General features: G+C 43.2%; 4 protein-coding genes and 1 non-coding gene across 7 annotated transcripts; 1 reads left to right on the forward strand and 4 right to left on the reverse strand.

The window, feature by feature from the left end:
- Positions 1–2,989: 2,989 nt before the first annotated feature.
- On the reverse strand, positions 2,990–3,128 carry LOC127764834 (small nucleolar RNA Z247). Its single transcript, XR_008015977.1, has one exon. It is a non-coding gene; the product is annotated as a small nucleolar RNA Z247 (small nucleolar RNA).
- A 3,187-nt stretch (positions 3,129–6,315) lies between these two features.
- On the reverse strand, positions 6,316–11,052 carry LOC127764483 (la protein 1-like). Its single transcript, XM_052289367.1, has 10 exons — positions 10,880–11,052; positions 10,679–10,757; positions 10,416–10,568; positions 9,926–10,068; positions 9,405–9,553; positions 8,901–8,981; positions 8,417–8,813; positions 7,721–7,868; positions 7,413–7,491; positions 6,316–6,538 (listed from the first exon to the last, which is right to left on the reverse strand). The coding sequence occupies exons 1-10, from the start codon at positions 10,940–10,942 to the stop codon at positions 6,427–6,429; spliced, it is 1,404 nt and encodes a 467-aa protein (XP_052145327.1). The 5' UTR covers positions 10,943–11,052; the 3' UTR covers positions 6,316–6,426.
- A 4,545-nt stretch (positions 11,053–15,597) lies between these two features.
- LOC127762188 (zinc finger protein HD1-like) lies at positions 15,598–17,322 on the forward strand. Its single transcript, XM_052286592.1, has 2 exons — positions 15,598–16,621; positions 16,703–17,322. The coding sequence occupies exons 1-2, from the start codon at positions 15,932–15,934 to the stop codon at positions 17,015–17,017; spliced, it is 1,005 nt and encodes a 334-aa protein (XP_052142552.1). The 5' UTR covers positions 15,598–15,931; the 3' UTR covers positions 17,018–17,322.
- Positions 17,323–18,571: 1,249 nt separating this feature from the next.
- On the reverse strand, positions 18,572–22,469 carry LOC127762189 (serine/arginine-rich splicing factor RSZ23). 2 transcript variants are annotated; one of them, XM_052286594.1, is made up of 5 exons: positions 22,316–22,469; positions 22,007–22,109; positions 20,843–20,931; positions 19,696–19,954; positions 18,572–19,040 (listed from the first exon to the last, which is right to left on the reverse strand). In XM_052286594.1, the coding sequence occupies exons 2-5, from the start codon at positions 22,093–22,095 to the stop codon at positions 18,875–18,877; spliced, it is 603 nt and encodes a 200-aa protein (XP_052142554.1). In that variant the 5' UTR covers positions 22,096–22,109; positions 22,316–22,469; the 3' UTR covers positions 18,572–18,874. The 2 variants fall into 2 exon arrangements, with proteins under 2 accessions (XP_052142554.1, XP_052142553.1); XM_052286593.1 differs by having other exon boundaries at positions 18,572–19,049.
- Positions 22,470–24,162: 1,693 nt separating this feature from the next.
- LOC127763498 (uncharacterized) lies at positions 24,163–26,890 on the reverse strand. Of its 2 annotated transcripts, XM_052288224.1 has the most exons (5): positions 26,654–26,867; positions 25,951–26,035; positions 25,485–25,598; positions 24,688–24,789; positions 24,163–24,539 (listed from the first exon to the last, which is right to left on the reverse strand). In XM_052288224.1, exons 1-5 carry the CDS (start codon positions 26,776–26,778, stop codon positions 24,495–24,497), a joined length of 471 nt encoding a protein of 156 aa, XP_052144184.1. In that variant the 5' UTR covers positions 26,779–26,867; the 3' UTR covers positions 24,163–24,494. The 2 variants fall into 2 exon arrangements, with proteins under 2 accessions (XP_052144184.1, XP_052144183.1); XM_052288223.1 differs by lacking the exon at positions 25,951–26,035 and having other exon boundaries at positions 26,654–26,890.
- Between the last annotated feature and the right edge of the window lie 86 nt (positions 26,891–26,976).

Genomic DNA, 26,976 nt, shown 5'->3' on the forward strand with positions numbered 1-26,976 from the left:
TTTTTCAACAGTAGAGAGTGGAGTACTTACAGACTTACATTTCTCCATTCCTATCCTTTTAATAATGTCATTTGCATACCTTTCTTGAGTGAGAATCAAACCTTCTGTTGTTTGCTTCACTTCTATACCCAGAAAATAATATAACTCACCAAGATCTTTCAAGGCAAAGTCCTTTTCTAGATCCTTAAGAAGTGCTGTTGTTGCCTGGGAAGAAGAGCTTGCCACAATAATATCATCAACATAAACAAGTACAAACATAGTATATCCTCCTTTGTTAAGAAAGAACAAGGATATATCTGCCTTGGAAGAGAAGAAACCAAGATCCTAAAGCCTTTTACTTAACCGGGAATACCAAGCTCTAGGTGCCTGTTTTAACCCATAGAGAGCCTTGTCTAACTTACACAGGTGATTAGGATACTGATGATTCTCGTAACCAGGTGTTTGTCTCATGAACACATCTTCTTCAAGGTAACCATGCAAAAAGGCATTTTGTACATCTAACTGACGTAGACTCCAACCTTGTGACACTGCCAAGGATAAGACTAGTCTAATTGTTGCTGCTTTAACTACGGGACTGAAAGTGTCTTCATAATCTATTCCATACCTTTGTTTGAAACCCTTTGCAACTAGCCTAGCCTTATATCTGTCTATTGTGCCATCAACCTTTCTTTTAATCTTATACACCCATTTGCAGTCTATTACGTTCCTTCCTTTCTCATATGGAACTAAATGCCAGGTATTATTATGCATCAAGGCAGTAAATTCTTTATCCATAGCTATCTTCCAATTTTTATTTGTAATAGCCTCTTGCAAATTTACTGGTTCACCAGTTTCAGTTAAACAACCATACCTTATAGTTCCATCAGTATAAGTCTTGGGCTTGCGAATACCTCGTTGCCCCCTGGTCACCGGTCCTGCAGGAGCGCTGCTGGAGATCTCCTGAGTTGCAGCTGTATCAGTATCAGGTGCAGTAGTAGCCGTAGCAGACTCAACATCATCTGTTGTGCCTGTACTTGTTGCTTGTGCTGATTCGCTGCTGGTTGGTGGAGAAAATTCAGCCGTCTGCATGGCAGGCGACGATTCGTGACCAGCTCCTGTGCTAGGTGAAGTGGATGGCGATCCCGACGCAGGCGACGGTGGATCATCGTGCAAATGCATGCCGTCAGAACTGACATGCGCACCACCGGAATTGCTCCCGCCTGTGCTGTTCTGCAAAAAATGCTGCGGCATAAAGTGCTGCGATACAGTTCTTCCTTCACCATTCTGTGATGTTTCAGCATTATGTTCTGCAGCATGCTCATCAGCCGGATTAGCAAGGTTAGTCGGAACATTAATCATAGGTTGATCAATTACTGATTCGCCCCCTTGATCAAAACAAGGAAATAAAGCAATTTCTGACCGAAGACGAGCTCCGGCGTTTGGGTGTAACTGAGCGAAAGGAAAAACATTTTCATCAAACACCACATCGCGAGACACATACACCCGCCCAGTTGAAACCTCTAGGCACTTAAAACCTTTGTGAAGAGTGCTATAGCCAAGGAAAACACATTGAGTGGAGCGAAAAGCTAACTTGCGGGAGTTATATGGTCTCAAATTGGGCCAGCAAGCGCAACCAAACGTGCGAAGCGAGGTGTAATCAGGAGGGAGATTCAGCAATCGTTCCAAGGGGGTTTCAAGCTGAATGAATCGACTGGGAGTTCGGTTAATCAAATATGTGGCAGTGAGGAAGGCCTCATCCCAAAATTTTAGTGGCATGGATGCATGAGCTAGAAGAGAGAGACCAACTTCAACTATATGGCGATGTTTATGTTCAGCCGAGCCGTTTTGTTGATGTGTATGTGGGCAAGAGACTTGATGCAGGATGCCAATACGTTGAAAAAAGCTATTGAGGCGTTGATATTCACCGCCCCAATCTGTTTGCATGGCTTTGATCTTCCTATTTAAGAGACGTTCAACAAGATTTTGAAACTCACGAAATTTCTCAAACACTTCAGATTTGTGTTTAAGAGGATAGATCCATGTGAACTTGCTATAGTCATCAATGAAACTCACATAATAAACTTTATTGCCAATCGAACAAGGTGCAGGACCCCATACATCGAAAAAATAAGTTCTAAAGGAGCAGAAGAAACACTAAGCGACTTAGGAAATGGTAATTGATGACTCTTGTATTTCTGACAAGCATCACAAACTGAATCCCTACTAGGTCCACTAGTTACAGGGAGCTTATTATGACTAATAACATGATCGACAATAGCAAAGGAAGGATGGCCTAATCGGCTATGCCATCTTGTCGTGGTTGGCTTGATGACGCCGTAGGCTTGCTTATTTGATGACTCATGCACCTGTTCGGCTGGGAGAGGATAGAGGCCACGCTTACACTTGCCTCGAAGGAGAACCCTCCTCGTCAGCAGGTCCTTTACCAAAAACAAATAAGGATGAATTTCTAGAAAGGCTAGATTATCTAGAGTAAAGCGATGTGCTGACAGTAAACTTTTGCAAGCTTCAGGAACATGAAGAATGTTTTTCAAGTGTAGATCGCGAGTAAGAGAGCGAATAGTAGATTGACCAACATAATTAATGTCCATACCTTTACCATTAGCAGCGTGGACTTGATCATTGCCGGCGTACTTGTCACGGACAGTCAGTTTTTCCAGCTCGCCGGAGATGTGGTCGGCGGCGCCGGTGTCGACGTACCAGTTCGTGTCGATGCCGTAGGAGTTGGTTTGCGCAGCATTAGCATTCTTGTCTTCTCCAGTGAAAGAGGGATCAAACCTCTTCCAACACTTAGCCACCGTGTGACCTAGCTTGCCACACAGTTGACAGGTAGGCTTTGGCTTGCCATCACGACCAAAACCGCGACCAAAGCCGCCGCGGCCGCGGTTGTTGTTGCTGCCGCTGCCGCGCCCCCGTCCGCCATCGCCACGCCCTCCACGTGACGCGGAATTAGCGGAGGCCTGAGCCGCCCCTTGCAGAAGCTCCATGCGCAGCTCAAAACCATGAACCTGAGCATATAGCTCGCTCACAGTAATGGGCTCGACGCGTGCCGCGACAGACGACACGACTGGGTTGTAGTCGAAGTCGAGCCCGGCGAGGATGTAAGACACTAGTTCTTCCTCGTCCAGTGGTTTTCCTGCAGAAGCCATGTCATCCGCCAAAGACTTCATCTTACCAAAGTAGTCGGTGACGCTGCGATTTCCCTTCTGTGTGGTCGCCAGCGCCATTCTTGTGTTGATGATGCGTGCGCGGGAGTTGGATCCGAAGAGACCCTCGATGGCCTCCCACACCTCCTGCGCCGTTCCCAGGGTTGCAACCTGGATCAGCACATCTCGGGAGAGAGATGACAGCAAGTATGCCAGCACTTGCTATTCCTGGGCAATCCAGGTCGCATGCGCCGGATTGGCCACTTTTTCAGTGGTCTTTCCATCACCAGACGCAAGCATGATGCTCTTGTCAGGTTCCTTGGTGGTCCCGTCCAGGAACCCAGCCATCTGGGCACCACGCAGCGTCGCCATGACCTGCGCCTTCCAGAGGGCGTAGTTGCTCTTCGTCAGCTTCTCAGAAACGGAGCTCCCGTGAAGCGTCATCGCTCCAGCAGACGACGCCGCCGCCATGCGCTCAATCTCACAGATTAGATTGGAAAGGGGGCGAAAGGAGGGAGAGGCTCTGATACCATGTAAAATGGAAAGTGTTGAACCCTTTGTCTCGGGCCGCCATTGTATTTATAGAGATGGGAACAACCCCCACCGTGGTTTACACATTTGAGATATACATGATAAGAACTAACAACTAACTCATGATAAGATCATCTATCTGATTGTTACACAGGATAAGAATCCTATCCATCTATCCATACGCATATACATGCTCTACATCTTAACAATTAACAGTCTTTATCATCTGAGGATGATAGCAATTTGGGTGGTACAAATTGGATAAATTTATTTGAAATCTGGCAAACCTAGATACACAGTAATTCAAATGCCTCTTAATTTGCAAGTTGGTCGTATCTTGTTGGAGGGAAAGGTTTGGTGGCTCATCAGTTCTTCAGTCTGTTAATTTGCAAGTTGGTCGTCTCTTGTTCCACTGAAAGCGTGATGGCTTCGTAGTTAAGCAAGATTGTCATAGCCAACGCCTAATGCTGTAAGGCGTGACAGCAAGTCAAGCTGGGGTCAGCGGTCGCCGTCGCCGGTGAAGAAGCACGTGGACACCGTCACAGTGCGGCGATGAAGCTGTTTTTATACCTGATGGGGGTGGCTACACCGAGCTACGCCTCTTTGCAGCAGCTGCGAAGCCTACGAGCAAGTGAGTGAGCTTCCAACTCGATCACTCGCTGCCGCTGGTCGCTGCCGGAATAAACGCCAAATTAAACGGCAGCGAGGTGATCGATCGATCCTACTGTGTTGTCCTCCGTTTTCCGTGATGAAATATATATTAATGTTCGTGCTTTACATCTGGCAGATGGTCATGGAGGCCGGCCTTGCCTGTGCCAAGGCCAACCATCGTCTGCATCTGCATCTGCATCTCAGCAAGAAGGCTACACTTGTGTTGTTTTTGCTGCTGCTGTCTTACGGAGTTGGCAGCGTCCATTGCTCCACGGCGTGCAGATCGTGGGAGGCACGCACCCCTGTATGCTGGTGGGCTGGCGTTAGATGCGGCCGGAAGAAGCGCCCTGGGCGAGTCGTGGAGCTGGACCTCGAGTACCTGTTCCCGTCCGGCACAATCAGCCCCTCCCTTGGGAACCTGATGTTTCTCGAGGAACTCGACCTCTCTTTAAGGGGGATTTTACGGTACTTTCCACGGCTGGTGGTAGTAGTGTAGTATATTCAAATCAAACCGTTGATTTGTAATGGGTATTTTGATCCTCTTTAAATTATTTTGGTATTTTTAACATGACATAGAAAGAGGTATCAAAATTTCCTCTTGCAACGCATCGAAAGTTCGGGACTAAGAAGATGGACTTTGTCTTCTAACAATTTCAATGGCCAGGTTCCTAGTCATTTTGGTATGCTTTCAAATCTATCCAAACTAGATCTTGGGGATAACAATCCTGAAGCAAGTAACGATGAAAGTGTGCGTGCATTCGGAAATTGTACCAATCTGAGAATGCTCCGCCTAAATCATGATCAGCTAGAGGCGGATATTAGTCTTGAACAGCTATGGTCGGATGGAAACCACCTCGCCGGAGTAGTTCCTCCGAGTATAGGAAACTTTCGTGGCCTCGCTGATGTGCAGCTAAGTATAAACAATCTTACTGGTAGAATTGAAGAATTGATTGGAAAGCTGAACTATCTAGAATTCCTTGATCTCCAACAGAATAACTTCGCTGGGCCAATACCATCCTCTATTGGCTATCTTTCATGTCACTGTTATCTCTGGCAAAGAACAGCTTTGAAGGTCATATACCAACTACTCCTTCCGTTCCTAAAAAAAAAAAAACATGGGTTTCCGTGTCCAACGTTTGATCGTCCGTCTTATTTAAAAAAATTATAAAAAAAATTAAAAAGACAAGTCACGCATAAAGTATTAATCATGTGTTATCATCTAACAACAATGAAAATACTAATTATAAAAAAAATTATATAAGACGAACAGTCTAACGTTGGACACAGAAACCCAGAGTTTATCTTTTTTTGGGACGGAGGGAGTAGTTCTGAAGTCTTCAGCAGTTACGGGACTTGAACATTGGTTACACCAATCCCCATGACGGTATACCACTCAATATGGGAAAGCTTCGAAACCTCACTAAAAGTAGTGGCAAAATGTTCAATTTCTCCACTTATGTGGACCTTAGCCACAATAATCTTGGTGTCAACATACCATCCAGCTTTGGAGACCTTCCACTGCTTTGGCAGTTCTTAGTAACAATAATTTCCAAGGTATTATACCTTAAAAGGTCATTATGTATCCAGAGTACTACTTTTTTTTTTGAAGGTCCTAAAAATTTCCCGTGGTTCATCTTCCCTGGAAGATAAAAGCCTAAAAGCAAACCTTACACGAGAGAATGCTCGTGATAATGAGCTGAGGCCCCAAAGTATAAATCCCAGAACGGTGAAATCAGCCATATTTCTAAACCTTTTTTTGTGTAACTTAGAATGGTGAAATAATCGTTTTGTAATCAATCCAGGACGGTGAAGATATCTGAATATTGTCAGGACACCTGCTCTGCTCCGCTGCAAGAAACAGCTCCGGGTTTGCATGTTTGGAGCTATACAAGGTTATATCCTCCAAAGCCATTCAAAAATAAACGGCAAAGCGGTTACTAAAGGCTAATCATTACGGAAGTATACCTTGGAACAAGGTTAGCATAAAAAGGGAGAATAACAGTCACAAAATATGGTAATAAATGGTCTCTGATATAAATATACAAGACCACCGATAGCGTAGCATGTTACTTCTCGGTAGAGTGAAGACGTTAAAGTTAGCCTAAGCAGCAGCTTCGACCTTCTGTGTTTTATTCGCACCCTTTTCAGATGAATCAGAATGTCGGCCTCGCTTCCCATTGAACTGCTTTCCTCCTCTGTAGCTCTTTCCAGTCCTAGAAAAAAAGCAATAACGTATATATGACAGGGGCAAAGACACATTATATTCTGCAGAGAACATTAAACCATTAACATGGGCATACGAGATGATTAATTTTCGTGCAAGGAAGTATCTATTCAACATATATATACAAGGAATTAAGGAGTATTTGTGGTAACCACAATACTGCAATGTGAAAGTAAATTGCAATTAGCGCAGGTTATCTAGCTCAAAAATTGCAAACGAAAAAGTCATATAACATTCTCAAAAGGCAGACAAAAAGTTTTTTTGGTATAATTTGCCGCAAAATTACTGAATGCTGTAGTGTACCTTTCCTGATCATTGTCTGCAATTACTTCCAGAGATAATATTGTACGGTAGTACTTCCTCCGTTTCATATTATAAGACTTTCTAGCATTGCCAATATTCGTATATATGTTAATGAATCTAGACAATATATGCGCCTATATTCATTAACATCTATATGAATGTGGATAATGCTAGAAAGTCTTATAACCTGAAACGGAGGTAGTACCAAACAGGATATCTCTACTATTATAAAAATTGAAGATGTTTTTGCCAGTACTTTTGTACGTAATCTATATATGAATCGGTTTTTAAATTCGTTCGCTTTTGGAAATATAGATCCGTATTTGAGTCGGATTTTAAGTTCATTCGCTTTTGGAAATATAAGAGTCTATAAGAAATCTCTTTAAAAAAACTCACATGCTAACTTAACATGATTTTCTAGAAAAATATATATCCAAGCGAATTCTCACAGTGAATTTCACAATGAATAATAACAAGATTAAAATAGCCTTCACCCGTTGTAACGCACGGGCATTTTTTCTAGTAAACAAATAAATTTAAACTGTTAATTCATTGAATACCTTCCTTTGTAACTCCTATTGTCCTTGTATTTCCCTTGAATGCTGCGTATGGTATTCCAATAATCCTTCTCAGCTTCACCTGCAAAAACAAAAAAAGTAAGACCCCATAAACCAATTTAATTGCATCCAGATTTGAGGAATTAATTTACAGTGTCAAACAATAATAGGAGTCGATTCCACCAAAGTATCATTAAATGGAACTAAAAATTTTCTAGAATGGATGTTCTGCATTTATTAATCATGATACGACGCAAGCAGATATGGTATTAAAAAAAACTATAATAAACATATGTCAAATTGTCAATTACCAGTCACTGGCTCCAAGGTAACAATGTGGTCTTTAACTATCAAGCCACCTTCATCAGCTAATACAGCAGACATACGGGCTTTTTCAGCTGCCTTGGAATCCTCGAAACGAAGGTATCCCGAATCATCCCCGATACTGAAGTCCACATACTTCAGGAAGAAAAACATGTGCAATGAAAGTAAAAAAAAGGGAATTAAAAAGTGTCATGTGAATTTGTGACATAGTGACATACAATACGAACAGTTCACCACCACAGCCATGCCAGGTACCAAAGATATAGATAATTAACATTATGTCATACCACTACCTCATAACTGTGCTCCTCCAAGGACCATAAATAAACTTTTACAAATATGAATTTACAATTAGGACTAGCTAATTAGTCTATTACCACGATTTTATGGTATGTATCAACAACATTTTCAGGCATTTCCCATTCCATAGTTAATTGATCTTAGTATTTACAACTCGTCATGCTTAATATCCCACCAGATCTTGAAGGACAAATGAGAGTACAAAGATAATGCCATACGAGTATACGACCCATGAGTTAAAATTTGAGCTCTCTATGGGCCATATTTGAATCTAGAAGAATGCTATATGTTTCATAATTTTCATTCCATAATGTTAAACAGAACTGTTACTGGTGTTTATACCAAGAAAAACTAAAGCTAGAAAGTGGTTTGGATTAAAATACCCGAACTGTTCCAAATTTTTTGAACGCTTCTTTTAGATCTTCCCTTGAGATTGGACTATTCGCTTTGCCAGAGAGGCCTCTGTCATCCTTGCTCGATGTTTCATTATCACCCTTCTTTTCACTTTCTAGCAAGGCATCAACTGTGCACTTGTCACCAGATTCTGTAGCTTCCCCAGCATTCACTTCTTTCGCTTCAGTCATGTCGTCTGATGACTTCTGTTCCTCCGTATCACTGTTCGCAGTAGTCCTCTCTTCAGATTCCCCAGTTGATGTTTTCTTCATGGACTTTGGAGTTTCTTCTTCAGTGGCAGTATCATTGTCTGCACTGTTTTGTTGCACCCCACCATCAACCGTGATTCTCTTCAATTTGAAGGCCACAATTAGGCCTTTAGGATAGCTGCAACACAATTTCCAGGAAAATGGTCTTGATTTGAACTCTAAAGGAAGGAAAAGTAATTAACCAGACAGCCTGTAAAAATGTCACCCTTCATTCTGCTCGTCCTTCTTAGGATGTGCCTTTTCATATGCTTCTTTTTTAGATTCTGTTTCAGCATCAAATTCCTTCCTTCATGATTCAGGCAAGGAATTATAAGTTACATAATGTCACATACAGCAACAGAATGAACGCAAATATATAAAAGGCATCATTAATACATGTATCACTAAAAGAGGTCAACATGCAAGACAAGGAACTTGCCAGAGGGAAATGCTTGCATGACCTGACACCAAACTAAACAAAAAAAGTACAAAATTAATGCAGCTTGTTCCACACATCTCATTCAAATTGCACTTAATAGAAAAGAAAGCAATGTTGGCAATGAAATGAGGTTTGATGATTGGCTAACAACTTACTGGTATGGCAGTACAGCTAGAGGGGAATATATTGGAATTAACATAGAAATTTATGGGGATAGTACTAAAGCAAGCATTTTATCTGCACATTCCACATGTATGATTATCATGCAAAAAGGATATGTTAGTGGCTTACTTTGGTTTTATTTCCAGATTTGCCCCTGTAAAGAACAAATTATTCTCCAAAACACTTTTCGCTTCCTCCTCTTCTGAAAATTCAACTAAGGCAGTGCCACAGAAGTGTTTTTTGTTTGCGATATGGCGTGGTAGCCTGACACTATTTACCTACAATTTCAGACACAAGTACACCAAGAAAATGTTAATTCATTGATATTTGCAGTATAGTATTGCACATGTAGTAATCATAACACTGGAAAAGCTCCAGATAGCCAGCATGCATAACTGGTAATTATGTTCATGATACTCAAAATCCTAATTATGAAAAAGGTTCACGAGAAAAAACTCCCTTTGTTCTGTTGAACTTCGAATCGAATTTATGCATCTTAGCCATGCCACCTTTTCTCTTTGCATTACATTTCAATTTCATTTGAATTTATGCATCCTAGCCATGCCACCTTTTCTCTTTGCATTATATTTCAATTTCATTTCAAACTGCAAGCTTATTGTGCACTATAAGTGTTCAGTACTTGGACACACCTTTGCGTATTGCGCGAAGAAAGATTGGACATCTTCCAGCTTTACATTGTAAGGCAATGGTGACGCAGCAACTGTCCTTGAGTCCACTTGCTCGATGATTTCATCTGCCTTCAACAGCTCACTAGTTCGACCAACCATTTTTCCTGCATTTGATAAATACAGCAAATCAGCAATGATAAAAAAGAAACCAATTTACTAGAGAAACTTAACTCATAAAAGTAGACCAGCTCTAGTTCCCAAACTAACACTGTATTTGAGAATATGGCATATTTATCATTACTAAAGAACGAAAACAAAAGTTTATTGACAACATTGAATAGCAGGTCACAAAGCAGAGTATATGTACACTTTACATCGTTATCTATAAATGTACACTTCACATGTTTCACTGGTATTTACCAACTCCTTTTGAAATTTAATTGCCAGCAATATGTGCTCCGTTGCTAGTGAATCACGAATAAATGGAATTAAGAGGAAAGAGAGGAATCACCATCCTCCGAGATACGAAGCATCTGGGAACGACGTAGCACCTCTGCTACTGCGAGCACTGTCTCCTCTGGCACAGTTTCGGGCTTCACGGCGGCGTCCAGCCCCAGGTGCGACTTCATCCGCGCGAAAGAGCATATCAAAGCCAAGCTTACAACTGCACATTTCCAACAAAATGAGAAAAAAAAAGACGCTAAGTTCAGCACTCAATCATCGCGCCGGAGAAAAGCAATCCGCGTGGAAATGTACTGCGTGAGAGATCATTACATCCATCTTCGCGCTGCTCGACCGTCTCCCTCAGGAACTTATCGCGCGGGAGGTTGCTGTCGCTGAAGTAGAACTCCACCTGCGACAACCAAACCAAATCAAAAGCTCTAACGTCCCCCCCAAAAATAAATGCTCAAACAAAATCGCCAAAAGGGGGAGTAATCCGCCGTGAACAAACAACAAGAAGGCGGGATCGGACACCTGGCGGAGAACGCTCTTCGCCTTGGCCTCGTCGATCGACGGCGCCGCGGTGGCGGCGGCCATGACCCCGATCGCGATCGAGCTGGTGTGGAGAGGAGAGGAGAGGAATCGGCGGCTTTAGGGTTTGGGTTTAGGAGCAGCGCGCGTACTGTGCAGCGTGCCGACGAGGAAGACGGACGGAGAGTGGCCGAACCTTTGGAGGAGCATCTGCTGGGCCCCGCCCAAAGGCCCAAACACTATCCTCCGCTACACAATACGAGGCCCAATCACCGATTGGGCTAACCTTTCTAAGTTGGGCCGGACCCAATCTCCATACTAGGCTCAGCCTCGCGGTCCATGGCTTCAGGTCGAGATGAGGACTTGTTTTGGGAGTTACAGGCAGTCGTAGCCGTAGCTTCTTTGAGAATCAAACTCTCTCAAACAGTCTAGCTCTTCATCTAATTTTTTAAAAAGTTGTAATTACAAAATCCACAAAATAAGTTAAAATCCAGAAGTTAATTCTTCCAGTTTTTTTAAATTCTCGTAAACCAACCAACTGCTTTTTAAGATCTTAAACTTTCTCACTTGGCTGTCCAACGTCGACGCGTCGGCGTCGGCGATCCGATAGAGACGCCATTCTCCTCGTCCTCCTCCGCACTTGCGTGCAGGGGTTCTCTCCTCTTCTCCTCTCCTCTCTCTCCCGTTGCGATCTGCAAGCTGCGGTGTAATCTTATCCGGATTTTCTACCGGAAACGGCCGCATTTCCCTCTCGAGGCCGAAAACGATGTGGAATATCCCTTTCCATATTGCCCAAATACAGTAGCAAAGCTAGTACTTAGAATTCTGTTATCTTTAGAGTCACTTGTCACACTCTGTCCGTTTGATTTGTCTTCCTCTCATGGCAGCAGCAAATGGTCAATTAGTCGAAGTAGTACTATCCAACATGTTCACGGCCTTTCTTCTCCGAGAGTGACTGTCGGCTGTCGAGTAGTGTGTGATGAACTGAAACCGTTCCTTTTTGGGATGGCCGCTGAATAAACCGAAACGGAGAAACTGTGGGCAGCTCTGAATTAAGCCTCAACCTTGTGGCTCAAAGAAGTCCCAAACCGTGTGTGCCAAGCACCACAAAATTGGTTTCGATTTTGGGATGCTGAGAAGAGGATGCTGAGAAGAATCCCACGTATAATCATGGAGAAATGTTCAGGTTTTTTACCTTTTGCTTTGCCCCCCAGGTTCTGCATGGAAATTATTAAATTGAAGAAATGAGTGCCAAGCGTCCAGCAGCTGTGAAATGCTTTGGATTCCCTTTTGCCAACTTCTTGTACATGTGATCAATCAGTTTGCTAAAATAGAGGTAGACCTCGGTTGGTGTTTCATGGGCACATGTAATCTTTGTGTTTTGAGACTGCAATAATCGTGGGGATCATAGATATGTGAGCTCAGTTGAGAAGCAGACTCTTGACTGTTGAGATGCATGCAAGGCTACTCCAAGCCAATTAGGCTGACGCCTAACTTTGCCAGAAGTAAGACGATGCCATACAAAGTGAGGTAGACACCTTATTAACTGTAGTACAGGTTTAATAATGTTTGCCTAGAAATTGAGTACACATGTGATCCGAATGTGTGAATTAACAAAGTGTGACTCTCCACGATCGCAACAACAACCAACCAAATATAAGTAGTAACTAACTAGGCAACATATCCTATGCACATAGTCCCTCACGTGTACACACGTGCACACCAACTAAAAAATGTCACCAAAAAATCTAGAAAAAATCATACACATACTTTAAATTGTATTACACCTAGGGTTAAAATCTTAACGTCAAATTCATTATATTTTAGCCGTAACAAAAAAAACAAAAAATCTGACAGTTTTAAGGTTGCAATTTTGTCAGAATTTTATCTTTTTTGTTATTCTCTATGTAGAATAAATTTGAAGATGCGACTTTGCACGTAGATGTAATACTATTGAAAGTATATGTATGAATTTTCCTAGAATTTTTTGTGATAATTTTTAGTTGGTGTACACGGTGTGTACACGTGAGGGCCTGTGTGCATAGGATACGCTCCCAACTAACTAACCCAGTAAACTATGACACGCCTAACATTTGGGTGTGGCAATTTGTGGCCTTCATGTAAACATTCCCTTTAGGATATTTCTTAAAAATGTTGAATAAGATAGTGTATTATAGAACAATAAAATGTAGCCAATTGTCCAACAGCCCATATAAAAGAGCCAAACTTCATTAATATGACCTTTTCGATTATACGGAAAAGACACATGCGGACACCACCAAGTGTGTGCCCCTGGGTGCATGCTTAAGAAACTGACACTTAAATAAAATCCATGAGCCTCACAAAATGTTTACTTTAATCCTAATAAAAGTGTTAAACTTCAATAATACTTGCCGTATTTGTCATTGAGGCTCGTTTGGTAGATTTCCCAGTAATTTTTAGGGAAAAATACTGTAGGAAAGACTCCTATAACAAATATATTAACAATTTACAATGTACAGGGCGAGATTACAAGTTTTGTAGCCATTGAGTAATATGAGGGGGAAAAACTCTCTTTTCCCCAGTATTTCATTATTGACATGTATTTTGTTGTTTATGCCTTTTAAGTGGCTAGGCTTCCTCCTCACACACACTAGGTTGCTTCAAAAGCTCAACCTCTCACACAAGATGCCATTGACGACCAAATCCTACCGAGGACTTGGTTGCAGTGGATTAGATCATAGTCACTTCAAGTGCCGGAAATGCTGAACTCACCAATTCGTATAGACCCCAAACAAGTAGCGACCCTATATTCCAAAACGCACACCAAAGTCTAATTACAAGTGGCACAAGTATAACAGTACTCCATATACACTCTACGCAAGTTGCAGACGGGTTTGTTTGGATTGTTACTAATTTTGCCCTATCAATATTTTGGTAGTGCTAAAATCTTGGGGCCATTTTGGATTGATGCCAAAATATGCCCTACCAATTTATTGATATCCTTAAATAGTAATAGTATGGGTTTGGATTGAAGCCAAATTGTTGGTGATACCTATGATCAGTTTGTCACTAATCTAAAACCTTCTTCTTTATATCATCAATATTTGGCACCATATTGATAGCAATCCAAACATGTGTAATAAATCTCTACCCTACCAACAAATTGGTAGTACCAAAATATGCCAAGAATTTGGTACTACCGATGATTTGGTAAGGTATAGAACCAAACAGCCCCTTGGTAACTTTTGGCACTAACAAATTGATAGTATAGTGTTTTTACTAGCGTGGATACAAATTGATTGCAAACCAAACATCTATATGTGTTACTATTGAAGTTGCAAACAAAAAACTTGGTAGGGCAAAAATTAACCTCAATCCAAACATGCCTAGCATGTCTACGTATACCTTCCATTTTAAAATAAACGAGTCTAATGTAACACATGTCTATTCATAGCATTTGAATACACCACATTTCATATTAAGCTTTTATATTTTAGCACTTAAATACGTCACATTTTATACTAGTATGTTTATTTTAATACGGAAGGGAGACGCAAACACATGTCCATTAGCCTTGCCCCTTGGTGTGCGGTGCCAACTGGCCACCAGCAGCAGGCAGCAGCCCAGCACAGTGCTGCCGCCGCAAGTGTCTAGCGTCCAGCACGCACCAAGCCCTACGTGAAGGACCCAGATCTCGCACGAGATTTGCCGCGTCCCCACTCCCCCCTACCCACGGTGGCCTCGGCTTGGCCGTGGCCGCTGACATGGCATCACCTCATCCGCAAAGCGATAAGCCGGGAGCGCACCAGCCAACCGGCGCGCGACACCTGGCGCGAGAGGCGACGGTGACAGTCGGACGGGTGGGCCCCGCCCTCTGTCCCCGTTGTCCCCGTGCGTCGCAGGCGCGCGCGTCGCGACAATGGTGGCGCAACCACCGCTCTCCTTTCTTTTTTTTTTTTTCCTTCTCTTCCCGCAGAGGAAAAGGACGCGCAAGTGTGAACGGCATCTGGCTAGATGTACTACAGTCCTAGAGAGCTCGTGCCCATCGCGACGTACAGAGTCTTTTTCTTTCTTGGCTTTTTTGCGTGCTTCTGTGCTAGTAGTAGCAGGAAAAGCAGAGAGATGGGTTCATGGTGGCCATGTTGCGTAGCAAGTGATTTGATCCGGTTCCGTGCCGCCTAAAAACCGTTGGTTAAACTATGGGTCTCATACACATCGCGATCAAAACGAATGCAAGGGAGTGGATTCTAATACCTCGAGGGGATATCCCCTCATATATCTTTTTCTTCCAAATTCGATATAAATAGTTGTGAAAAAATCTGAAAAAAATTGACAATATAGAGTATAATGATACCTACTAGTCCACCAAAATTCATGTTCAAATTCGATCTACACATCGAGAAAAAAAAGATAAATTTAGATATAAATAGTACGCTACTATTCATACGCTGAATTTGTCTTTTTTATATCTCGACGTGTGAGTTGAGTTTGGACTTAAGATTTTGTGAAGTTGTATATATGTGTTGTATGAATGTTGTCAAATTTTTCCAGAATTTTTCATAACCGTTTAGATGTTTTTTGAGCAAACGAGGGAACATCCCCTTGAGGGATTAGAATAGTTTCCCCGAATGCAAGAGCGTAAAGGTATACTCGGATAAGCGCTGAAAATGCAGTAGTACTGGCAGTGCCGTTTTGCAAGCAGCGCGAGATGGCGACCCTCTGCTGCTGCCACGGCGATTTGCCGGCTCGGCCAATGCGGAGCCGTCAGCTCTCCGCTGCTCGGCTAAACACCGGGCAATGTGAGCGAGAGTACGCGCGAGACGCGAGCCGACGGGGGGAGGGAGAGTGACCGCGCGGGTCGGACGGTCGGTCGGACCACACGCGCGCGCGTCTCGTGGCCGGGAGTCCCTCCACGTGCCACGGACCCCCTCAAAACCCCCCGCGAATAGTCGAATCCCCCGTGCCCAACGCCCAAAACACACAGCCAAACTCCGCGAGAAACCGAGCTGCGAGCGAGTGAAACGCACCACGCGCCGAGCGGCAAAGCGAAAGGGAGGAAGAACTCAAGAAGAGATGGAGGCGGCGGAGGACAAGGCGATGGTGGTGGGAGTGGGAGGAGCGGTGGCGGCGGGGTACTCCTCCTCGTCGTCGTGGGGGCTGGGGACGCGGGCGTGCGACTCGTGCGGCGCGGAGGCGGCGCGGCTCTACTGCCGCGCGGACGGGGCGTTCCTGTGCGCCCGGTGCGACGCGCGGGCGCACGGCGCCGGGTCGCGCCACGCGCGGGTGTGGCTGTGCGAGGTGTGCGAGCACGCGCCCGCCGCCGTCACGTGCCGGGCGGACGCCGCGGCGCTGTGCGCCGCCTGCGACGCCGACATCCACTCGGCGAACCCGCTCGCGCGCAGGCACGAGCGCCTCCCCGTCGCGCCCTTCTTCGGCCCGCTCGCCGACGCGCCGCAGCCCTTCCCCTTCTCCCAGGCCGCCGCGGATGCCGCCGCGGCGCGGGAGGAGGATGCGGACGATGACCGGAGCAACGAGGCCGAGGCGGCGTCGTGGCTTCTCCCCGAGCCCGACGACAATAGCCACGAGGATAGCGCCGCAGCCGCCGACGCGTTCTTCGCCGACACCGGCGCGTATCTCGGCGTCGACCTGGACTTCGCCCGGTCCATGGACGGAATCAAGGCCATCGGGGTACCGGTCGCGCCGCCCGAGCTGGACCTCACCGCCGGCAGCCTTTTCTACCCCGAACACTCCATGGCCCACAGCGTAAGCCTCACTACCACACAGCTAGCTCTCGTCGATGCTCATGGCGCGGCGTTATGACATGGTTTCCTACGCGTTACGCAGTTGTCGTCGTCGGAGGTCGCGATCGTACCGGACGCGCTGTCGGCGGGCGCGGCGGCGCCGCCCATGGTGGTGGTGGTGGCGAGCAAGGGGAAGGAGAGGGAGGCGCGGCTGATGCGGTACAGGGAGAAGCGCAAGAACCGGCGGTTCGACAAGACCATCCGGTACGCGTCCCGCAAGGCGTACGCCGAGACGCGGCCGCGCATCAAGGGCCGGTTCGCCAAGCGCACCGCCGACGCCGACGACGACGACGAGGCGCCATGCTCGCCGGCGTTCTCCGCCCTCGCCGCGTCGGACGGCGTCGTGCCGTCGTTCTGAGGAAGGACGTACGCACGGTACGGCGAGTCGGCGACGTGCGCCGTCGTAATTTTGGCGCGCCCCGTGCGCGCGTGCATGCGTGCGTGTGTGCGACGCATGGCCCCGTGTGACATGAATAATATGTACAGCAGTTTTTCATCCATGGACGTAGTATTCTATTGTACTCCTTGTACTCCTACTACTCCTCTTCTGCCTAACCAAGGCTTGTACATTACCATGGGAGTAGCTGTTTTTGCAACCGTGACCATGGTTCAGTGCTTCAAGTTCAAGGGCGTTAATGTAACTGTCCATTCTACTTTTGGAAAGGCTAGTACTCCTCCTACTTGCTACTAGAAGCTTGCCGAAAAATGGTAAAGAAAAATGTGCAAGAACGAACTGCAGTACTCATATCTCCATCAACCAGGAGGTTCGAGCATCATACTACTCTATTATACGAGTGTAATCATCAACCAATAACTCCCCTAACCTCACAGTTTTTCTCCTGATTTTGGTTTTTTTTTTTGGCTATCTGACTGTTTTACACGTCTCCTTTTACTGTTCTGTGCTCCTCGGCCTAATTTGCATGCTTATGCGTTGCCGGTGCGCCGGTTGCCTGCTTAATTATACCGGTTGATTACGTAATTAGTTCATGTATTTGGGGTTTGGATGCCGGTCATTGTGACGGTTGTTTCCGGTTGGCTGGTGCGTTGACTGCCGCGTGCCATGCTGCCATTTTTTGTTTTGATCTAATTGTTTCTTCTGTTATTTCAGATCGGTCTATCCGTTCTGTATTCTGTGTCTTTGTGACTTTTTGTTTAGGTCCTTGGTATTTTTGAAAATTGAATATGAATAAGACAAATTCTGTTTTTGGGTGTGTTTGTGGTTTGTTCTTCTGCTGGGTATGGAGGTGCGATTTTCCCCACCTGCAGTCCTCCCTGCTGGTCACACCGAATGCCTCATGCTCCGCCGCCATCGCGCATCTTCGTGCTCTCCGGTGAGAGCGACATGGGCGGCCGCGGCGGCGTCCACCACCGGCGCTGGGACGGCGTCGTGCCGACCTAGTGGTACATATTCAAAGCACCCTTTACACAGCTTTCCGTTCGTGCTAGCTTCTGTTACGTCTTTTATTTACCTGTGAGGTGAAACCGTGCAACAACTTCCGTATTGGGGGACACGGACATGTACTGAACCACGTAAAAAGGGTTGGAATCATTGAAGCCTTTTTTGTTGCAGATGCCATGGAAGTTTGATGGCTGCAGCCGCGTAGTGCAACCATGTGACCTCGGTACTAGCGTACACCGCTTTGGCACAAAGCCATGTGAAGCGCCGTATCGGTGTGCCCGTGCCGGGTGTGGGGGTGGTACACATGTAGCGCATGTGATCATGGCAATGGTGACGCGATGCATGATACAGTGAATGTTGTAGGAGTATATGTGAGCTGCTCCAGAAGAGCTGTGAACCTGGAAAGTGGCGCAGCACGGTGACCACAGCGCATCCAGATGCAGTGGAGACATCCAGAAGCATGTGTAATCCTCTGATATTACGGCATCCGCAACAAGCAAAAAGAGCAGCACCTACAAAAGACATTAATTAATAATACTAGTATTTAGCACAAATATTCCAGCAATGTGAAAAATCTAATGGTACAAAACTTAGTCTTACGGACTACATGGGGTCTCAAAGTCATACAGTCGACCAAAACGCTAGGCTCCTGCTTCAACAATTGTATCAGCAGCGGCGGGGTTTTTCCCGAAGGGTACACAAATGCTTCCGAAGAACATACTCAATCCCTATAGCTTTTCAAGACTCCATAACACAAGCGCTTACAAAAACACACCGAGCCCCCCTAACATTTCCAGCAAATTGGAACTAGGCGGGTTACGCGTTATTTGCGTAGGGGGACTCCTCGCGGTTGGCCGGCTGTGCTGGTGATCTGCTGTAGCTTCGCTCACGAGGAGGTGGAGGTGATCGGCTGTAGCTTCGTGCACGAGCTGGTGGTGGCGACCTGCTGTAGCTGCGCCTCTTTGGAGAACGATCCCGTGGGCTGTAACTCCTAAAACAAAGAAAGGTTTTAAAAACAAACAAACTTGCGGTTATCAAAGAAAATAGTTGCTTAAGGGCATGTATGTGGCAACACAACAACAGTAGCATGATATTCCGCTTCAAGTAAAATATGAGACAATCTCAACTACAAAATCCTTCAACCGAGTTGTTACCATGTTTGCCTTAATCTACTGTCATCTTATCTGTATGATCAATCCACAATATGCTATAATGCAGTAACAAATAACAAACTAAAAAAAATAAACACTAGTTATCTTAATAGTTATTAGTGATCATGGTAACAGTATATGCATCTTAGTAACATAGCCCTGAATTTGAAATTGAACCCAAATGTAAGTGCGGACAAAGCTGATCAGTGCCATTGAGCAAATATTTTAGTGAGGGAGAAAGTTTCAGGTTTATTGGAATACTTATATATCTTGTACTTCAAGCTTCTTATGTAAGCACACCTTTTAGTTTCTCCATTTTCACAATACTTGAATATGGGGTAGCGCAGCTATATAAGTTGGTATATAAAACTGCAAATGTAACAACGATTTGGCTGGCCAACAAGAAAGAATCTAGGGATGCCAAGATATCATTTTGTCATTACTCATATCTACAGAGCCTGTTTGAAGACAATAACTTTACATTACCTTCTACCATAGCTTGGGCTCCTCCGGTATCTTGGGCTGCGGCTGCGACTACGACCGCGGTACCTTGGACTCCGGCTACGGCTGCGGCTGCGGCGTCTTCCACTGCCAAGGCCTCCAGAACCAATCCGTAAGCGGCATTCACGTGCAAAATGACCAGGTTCGCCACATTCATAGCACTTCATGTCAGAACCACCGGAACGATCTCGGCCACGGCCACTACCAGCTTTGGTTGACAGCTCAACCCTCCATCCATTCTTGCCTATAAGCACATCACATATCAGCAGGATGATTGTAAGCGGAATTCATGGACTGTTTAAATTTGTGAGTAACCCTATAATAATATGTTAAGTAATAGCTAAAGCATAGAAGTAGGTTGGAAAAATACAACACATCAATTGAAAGGGTAAAAGAATATCTTGGTCAAGTAACAAATCATATGATGATATCACAATTTTAATGTACAAAGCTACATGCACAACTGAAGTCACAGAGAAAAAAGAAAGTAGGCATGTACCAATATCTATCAAGTTTCTTAACTTGGAACAACATGGGCCTAATGTGCTTGCAACAATATATGTATATCACAATATATCAGATCAATATAAATGTAGAGTGTCAAATTTTGACCTCGATTTACTAATATCACCACTCTAGAAATAAATAACAAGGCCCGGTTAGGTTAAAAGACGGACCTCTTAGTTGATATCATGTAAAGGTTCAATTTAGAATTCTACTAGTGAACAGGAATTGAGATTCAGAATTTATGAAACTATGGATTTGCCCCTGTCTATTATTTTCAAAACATCCTTCTAAGACCGAACAGTTTACAGGAGATAGCAAGATGCATTCATGATGGTAAGCTAAAACTATATGTTTGGACAAAACATATTTTATCTATAAATTCAGTGTCTATTGTTTATCCAAATTAAATTTATAAGTTGCTTGAATCATGATTCAGACAGAGTTATTTATACTATAACCAAGATAAAAATTGATGGGGACTCACTTGACTAAAGAAATAATGTAATAGCCATTTTAATGGCAAAACTATGTAATGCCAGAAGTTGAAATAGATAACTCATTAGAGAAGTGCATAACATGAAACTATCTTGTATGAACTACAAAGACAAATATCTACGCTTATTACCATCTAAATCACGAATTGCATCTTCTGCATCCCTGCGGTCATCAAAGTCAATAAAGGCAAAACCTGGTGGTTTTCTAGCAACCCATACACTGCATAGAAGAAACAACTCAGTTGAAAGTGGAAGAATCAGATAATCTCATTTGCAGACATAATTAAGAAATCATTACTGCTCCATATAGACTATGAATTCATTACCATTCTTAGTATTGAGTAACAACCTAAATATCTCTTCCATGGTTGTCGATACAAAATCATCTTTAATGTTGTGACAGAAATCAGCAATAAAGAAACTAATACACACACACACACACACACACAAAGAAAAACCTATGGCATACAAACCGTGACTACTCCATGTGAACATCAACAGCCTTCAACATAACCCTTTGGCATGCAGATACAAACATGCCACTGAGTGGTTCAACTAATGAGTAAGTGATAAACTCTTTAGACCAGCAGACAAGAAATTCAGAATATTGAGATATCGCCAGTCTATTAAGAAAGGAATTCAGGCGTACACTGACAGACCAAGAGATAACATGACTTTATTGCATATACTTCACAGTTAACGCTGCGTCACATTGTTAAACATCATAACTTTACTTGATCTGCCTCTTCATATCTTATTGTTCACTGCAAACTCAATTACTCTTCAAGTTCACCTGATACTTTCTAGCATATACGTTGCATCCCACAATATGAGGCATGACATACAAACCAGACCGATCCTAATACTCAAATTAGATATATTTTCCCAATCCCACCAGTAGAACAGAGCACTTAGGTGCCCAACAATAAGTGACCAAGTAAGGCAGATTACTTGTTTATATAAAAAGGAATTAATTATATCCAGCAAACTTGCATTGCACCGAGCTCTCCACCTCACATATGTCAATGAACTAATTTTACCCCAATAAAAGCACAGTACAAGACAATCATCCCCTGCTATCATTACTAATTTGAGAGCTAATACCCACCATTTAAAACTTAAATTGTAAAGCTGCAGCATTCCAATTTCAAAATCACACGCTTGACTAACATCCATACAAGTGGCTAAGCAAGTCAAACGAACAAGCAGGCACATTAAACAAGTATACGCAACACAGGGAGTAAAAAATATATATATATAGTGATTCTTAGCTCAGAGTCAGCAGAATCTCACACCTCCTCAGAACCCCAAACACGCGGAACTCGTCCTCGATCTCCCGCGCCGTCACGCGCGGATCCAGGTTCCCCACGTACACGCGAGCCATGAGCGCGCTCGACCCTGCAGGTATTCAACACAAATCACTCCCACCACGCTGACGAAAGCAACAAGCACCACCACCAATCTCTACCAAACCAAAAGTAGAAGAACACACTCACACACACACAAAAAAAAAAAGAGGAAGTAAATCCGGAAATTCCTCGCGTTTCCGACCGGAAAAGGGGGGCGCAAAAGCAGAAGCAGCGGGGGATCTGGAGAGTACTTGCCTTTGCGGGCGCGTCCGCCTTGGGGGGGATTTGGGTTTCGGGGTAGGCGAGGAGGAGGAGGAGCGGCTCTAGGGTTTTAAGCTCGAGCCGTCGAGCGAGCGGAAGAGGAGGGGCGGAGGTGCAGGGGGGAGTGTAATATCAGGCGGAGGGGGTTGACGGATTGGGGACAGGGGCATTTACGGGATTCGAGTTAAAATTTTTCTCTCTTTGGATTACAACGGGTTCCCCTGCTCGGTGGGTCCCCGAACCAGCCGTAAACCATTATCCCCCAAGCATTTGAATTTTGTCTAAATTTTATCTAAGAATATAAGAATTTTTATGTTCGTTTCTTATTTTAAAAATATTAACACATGATTAATTAAGTTTTAATTACTATAAACTTAAAGAAAGATTTATCTCAACTTCTATATAAAAATTTTTGTACAAAATACATCGTTTAGCAGTTTGAAAAACGTGCTAATGAATAAAGTCTTTATCTTGATATAAATATAAAAAAAGGCGGGGCCTAATAATTATCACATCAATTATTTCTTATTTAAATTTCTTTATATCTTATCTCTAATCCCACTCCAACCTTATTTAATTTTCTTTCTATCTTATCCCCAATCTCGTTCACCTCAACCTATCGGGATTTATACTATAGGCTATAGCAAACCATATTATTTTATACATCTTTTAGCAGCAAAATATGGACCACCAAATCAAAAATATGTATGACTTCCAAATCGTACATGATCTCAATCTACCCACGATAATCTCTTATTAAATGAGGAGCATTAAAGTCTTTTCTTCTCCAACTTTTAACTAAACAACTAAAAATGCTTATACTGTTGGATGTTTGGAGTACATACTTAATGCAGTTCTCCGGTGCTCGAGAAGGGATGAAGTGGTGGTGTAGCATGGCGACGAGGCCAGGGCAAAACGAGGACGTCAAGCGCTGTGTTCGCTCGGGCGTCGCGCCATCGCCTTGTGCGGTCGGGGTTAAGTAGAGTTCGCGCTTGTAGGATGTCATAAAAAACCTGAACCATCATAGAAGATAGATATTAGGAAGCCAAAATAAGATGATGAGGAAGAAATGGGTAAGGAGAGAGAGGTGTTGCGGCTATTCAGTGGGAAAACAACATAGACTATGACATGTGTGTGAAAAATATAATAGGAGTATAGCGGTTTTCATCGCTCGTTGGTTAGCTATCATCTTCAGCCAAAATTTAAATTTCAAAACTGGACTTTAGAGTTAGTTTTATTTTTCTTATTGTACTCCACTTTCCAACATTAGCTTTCAAATAGCTAATAATAAATATATAAAAGTTTTACTCATATATTTATTTTTGTTGTTTCTTCTTTTTATTTTTTACAGCTTACCAACCGATCAAAGCCAACTAGAGGATAAACAAAACTTTACATCCACAATACCAAAATCCATGCCGAATCAGTGACAAGAGAAGCCAAATTTATGCTTGAGCTGCCAAAATTATAGTGTCGACTTCGAGCAACATTATTACAACTTTCACTACTTCTCCCAGACTTCATAGCAAATAAACATAACCTTCCAGCTCCGATTCAAAGCCACTTATTCTTTTTTAGGGCATTCAAAGCCATTTCTCCATTCCAAGCTCGAAGGTTTAGATACAAAAGAACAGAAAAAAAAAAGAAAATAAAGAAAAAGCTTGTGATTTATATCTTGTCATATACTTCCTCCGTTTCACAATGTAAGACTTTCTAGCATTGCCCATATTCATATAGATACTAATGAATCTATATATATATTAATGTCTAGATTCTTTAGCATCTATATGAATGTGGACAATGCTAGAAAGTCTTACATTGTGAAACGGAGGGAGTATGAATGATCAATTGAACTACTCTTCAGTTGCTTTACACTGTCATAATAAGCTGTTGAGTACATGGAAAAGAATATGAATACAAAGCATTGACTTTTTTTTTTTTGCGGGGGAATACAATGTTTTAACTTGATACACCGTGTATGAATTTTCAGGACAGGCGCCAGATCAATACAATTAATTGGATCACTAACCTGCAAATCTGCATGTCATTGCAAATATGGACAGGATTAACCATAAACAAATTGGTTGGATCCAGCAAATGAGATTCAGACAAAAGCTTTCCTGGTTGAGGAAGTTAAAAGCAAAAAAAGGAACTCATGAATCATGATGATCTGCTATTGCCCGAATAAACTAGACAAAGCCGTGAGATATCCAGCCAGCTGCAGGAATGAAAGTGCAGATGATTATAAATGTGCTGTACTTTATGGTAGATAGCTAACAATGGTATATTTTTTACAGTATCATAGCTATTCGTTGTGGGCTCTGATTACTAAGATGGTATGCCTTCTTTATATTCAGATGAAATACCTGTGCCAAGATACCCTTTCCTGTCTGACCTTCCAGTACCAATCCTACAGTCAGTCCTATCATTGCCAATGCACCATTAATAGCTTCTGCTCGACGACGTCTCTGCGTAACAGGCAACTATGATATGGCATAATGTTGAAAGGATGTTCATAAAGCATTAGCACCAACATAGAGCATTTTGATTTTAATCAGAGAGGAATACAAACAGGCGAGTTCTCCAGTAGGAAACATGGAGTAATCTACGGTAATGACTGAGGAAACTATTTCTGGTTTACATAGATGTGTTTTTAGGTGCAGTACTTATTTTCTCCCTGATAAGGATTTTACAGACTAGCCATGATAGCTTTTATGCATGGTCATGGAATGCCATGACAAGCAACTGAATAATCGAAAATAAATTTGAGCAAAGAAACCTTGCAGATTTCAAAAGCAACTTTCGTCCACATGAACATCATCACAGTTAAAGCTTCCTCAATAATTAGTTTAGGATAACTGAATTATGCAACACAGAACACACTGCCACATTTTGATCAATAAACAGTAGCAGATAAAGATCTGGTCCAGCAAAAAGTAGATAGGGCAGCACAAGTCAGTAAAAAGGCTAAGAGCCTTATATGACTAGGGAAAAGTCAATCACTGCTTCCAGCTCTAAGAAAGAAATTTGCTGAGAAGTGTTTATAAAACTGGGGGTGTTGTTATTAATTTTGGTTTAGAAAAAAACAAGAATATTTTGAACTTTAGAGGAGACAGGTCTGGTGGGAACTGTGGAAGTACATGACAAATATCAAATACTGCACCTTCAGCTTTTCTCTGGCCTGAATTTGTTGCATTTGTTGAGCTGCTAAGCGCTTAGCTTCCAGTGGATCAACCATTACCACATTATCACCTGAACTTCTTTTGCCTTCTGATGCCTGATTCATTTGAACTCAGTGTCTTAGATACCAAACGATAATGACAAAGTTTTGACTAAAGCAAAAGAACATTGTATATTAGTTTCAAAAGAAGTATTGAATCCATTTTTAGAGGCAAAATAATATCTACTCTATAGCTAAAAATAATGAATCTCTTTCTGCAGAAATTCTTGAGGGATACAGCACCTGCTCAAGATCCACTACTAAATATCATGCTCCTACAAAAACACTTGAAGTTACCAATACCATATTCAATAAATTTTGTAATTTTACATTCTGTAGACCTACCAAACCAAAAGTACTTTTGAACCCCCAAAAATGAAATGATCTACACAGAAAGCCTGAATCATACATCTGTGCTAGCAAAAGCCAAGAAGCTTTGCACATGGGTCCTTCGATAGAATGTATGTCCTGGCTGCTTGTATTGGACAGTCCATCTAAGCAAGGAAAAAACATATATTTGGGCATCAGTTAACTCGGTGGAAATACTACAGATGATAAACTGAAGCAAAGAAATAGCCGTTGGCACATAATAGTAATTCCAATAGTAGTTTGATCACTCCCATCCCAAAAGGTGAAGGTGAATTGTTTAACACTCTAGAAAAACGAGTAGTATTCTTCTGCTACCAAAAGTAATTGTGGGTAGTGCCAGACATTATCTCTCTTATTTTCTTCTTCTTTTTTTTTGGGAAAATGAGGGCTGATCCAGTGAAGTGAGCCAGCGACGATGGCCACCAAATTCATCACAATGAAAAGTTCTAAACTAGTCGTACCAAATATCATCAATATGTGGAACAGCTGATGCTAAATTCACTCGAATTGCAGAGCAGTTGGAACAAACCAACAACTGACAGCGAATGATTTTCTTGTGTACTAACCACCACAACAATCTCCCCAACTTACTGGACAAACGAACGTAACATCACGGAGCACCTTTACCTTCGAACCATGAATTATGCATCGGAAAAAAAAAAGAGATAGAAATGGGTGGCCAAGAACACGAGCAAGAAGGCAAGCGCGGATCAATGGGGACACCATATGAAAGAAACGCTTGCCTGGACGTGGACGGAGCCGAGGACACATGCCCCGTGGAGAGGAACGGAGACGAAGAGGAAGCAGCAGCAGATGGAGGAGGAGGAGTAGCCGACGCCGAGAGGAACACACGCGGAGAGCACGCCATTCTTGCTTCCCACCACCGCCTCTCTCTCCTCCCCTCTTTCTATGGACTCGAGAAGCCGTCGTCTTCCACCTCTAGTTTTTCTCTCCTCTTTCTTCATTTTTTTTTCCTCCTAGGTGTCGTGGTTATCCAAGTCGCCGTGATCGTATGGGCCTACGTGGGCTTAGGCCGGCCCACGAAAAAATACTTGGAAGAAAAGAT

The sequence above is a fragment of the Oryza glaberrima genome, chromosome 2 (genome assembly GCF_000147395.1).
Source record: "Oryza glaberrima chromosome 2, OglaRS2, whole genome shotgun sequence".
Classification (NCBI taxonomy): Eukaryota; Viridiplantae; Streptophyta; class Magnoliopsida; order Poales; family Poaceae; genus Oryza; species Oryza glaberrima.

What these genes read in the sequence shown, in the direction of transcription:
- LOC127762189 (XM_052286593.1), bottom strand. Translation starts at nt 22,095, where the DNA reads ATGGCTCGCGTGTACGTGGGGAACCTGGATCCGCGCGTGACGGCGCGG. An exon ending in GTGTTTGGGGTTCTGAGGAG is followed by an intron (nt 20,932 to 22,006) that starts GTGTGAGATTCT and finishes TCTTCTATGCAG; the next exon opens with TGTATGGGTTGCTAGAAAAC. An exon ending in AGCCCAAGCTATGGTAGAAG is followed by an intron (nt 19,050 to 19,695) that starts GTAATGTAAAGT and finishes TCTTTGTTTTAG; the next exon opens with GAGTTACAGCCCACGGGATC.
- LOC127762188 (XM_052286592.1), top strand. Translation starts at nt 15,932, where the DNA reads ATGGAGGCGGCGGAGGACAAGGCGATGGTGGTGGGAGTGGGAGGAGCG. An exon ending in AACACTCCATGGCCCACAGC is followed by an intron (nt 16,622 to 16,702) that starts GTAAGCCTCACT and finishes CGCGTTACGCAG; the next exon opens with TTGTCGTCGTCGGAGGTCGC.
- LOC127764483 (XM_052289367.1), bottom strand. Translation starts at nt 10,942, where the DNA reads ATGGCCGCCGCCACCGCGGCGCCGTCGATCGACGAGGCCAAGGCGAAG. An exon ending in AAAAATTTGGAACAGTTCGG is followed by an intron (nt 7,869 to 8,416) that starts GTATTTTAATCC and finishes TTCTTCCTGAAG; the next exon opens with TATGTGGACTTCAGTATCGG. An exon ending in TACCTTGGAGCCAGTGACTG is followed by an intron (nt 7,492 to 7,720) that starts GTAATTGACAAT and finishes TTGTTTTTGCAG; the next exon opens with GTGAAGCTGAGAAGGATTAT.
- LOC127763498 (XM_052288223.1), bottom strand. Translation starts at nt 26,875, where the DNA reads ATGAAGAAAGAGGAGAGAAAAACTAGAGGTGGAAGACGACGGCTTCTC. An exon ending in AGGCCAGAGAAAAGCTGAAG is followed by an intron (nt 24,790 to 25,484) that starts GTGCAGTATTTG and finishes CCTGTTACGCAG; the next exon opens with AGACGTCGTCGAGCAGAAGC. An exon ending in GAAAGGGTATCTTGGCACAG is followed by an intron (nt 24,540 to 24,687) that starts GTATTTCATCTG and finishes TCATTCCTGCAG; the next exon opens with CTGGCTGGATATCTCACGGC.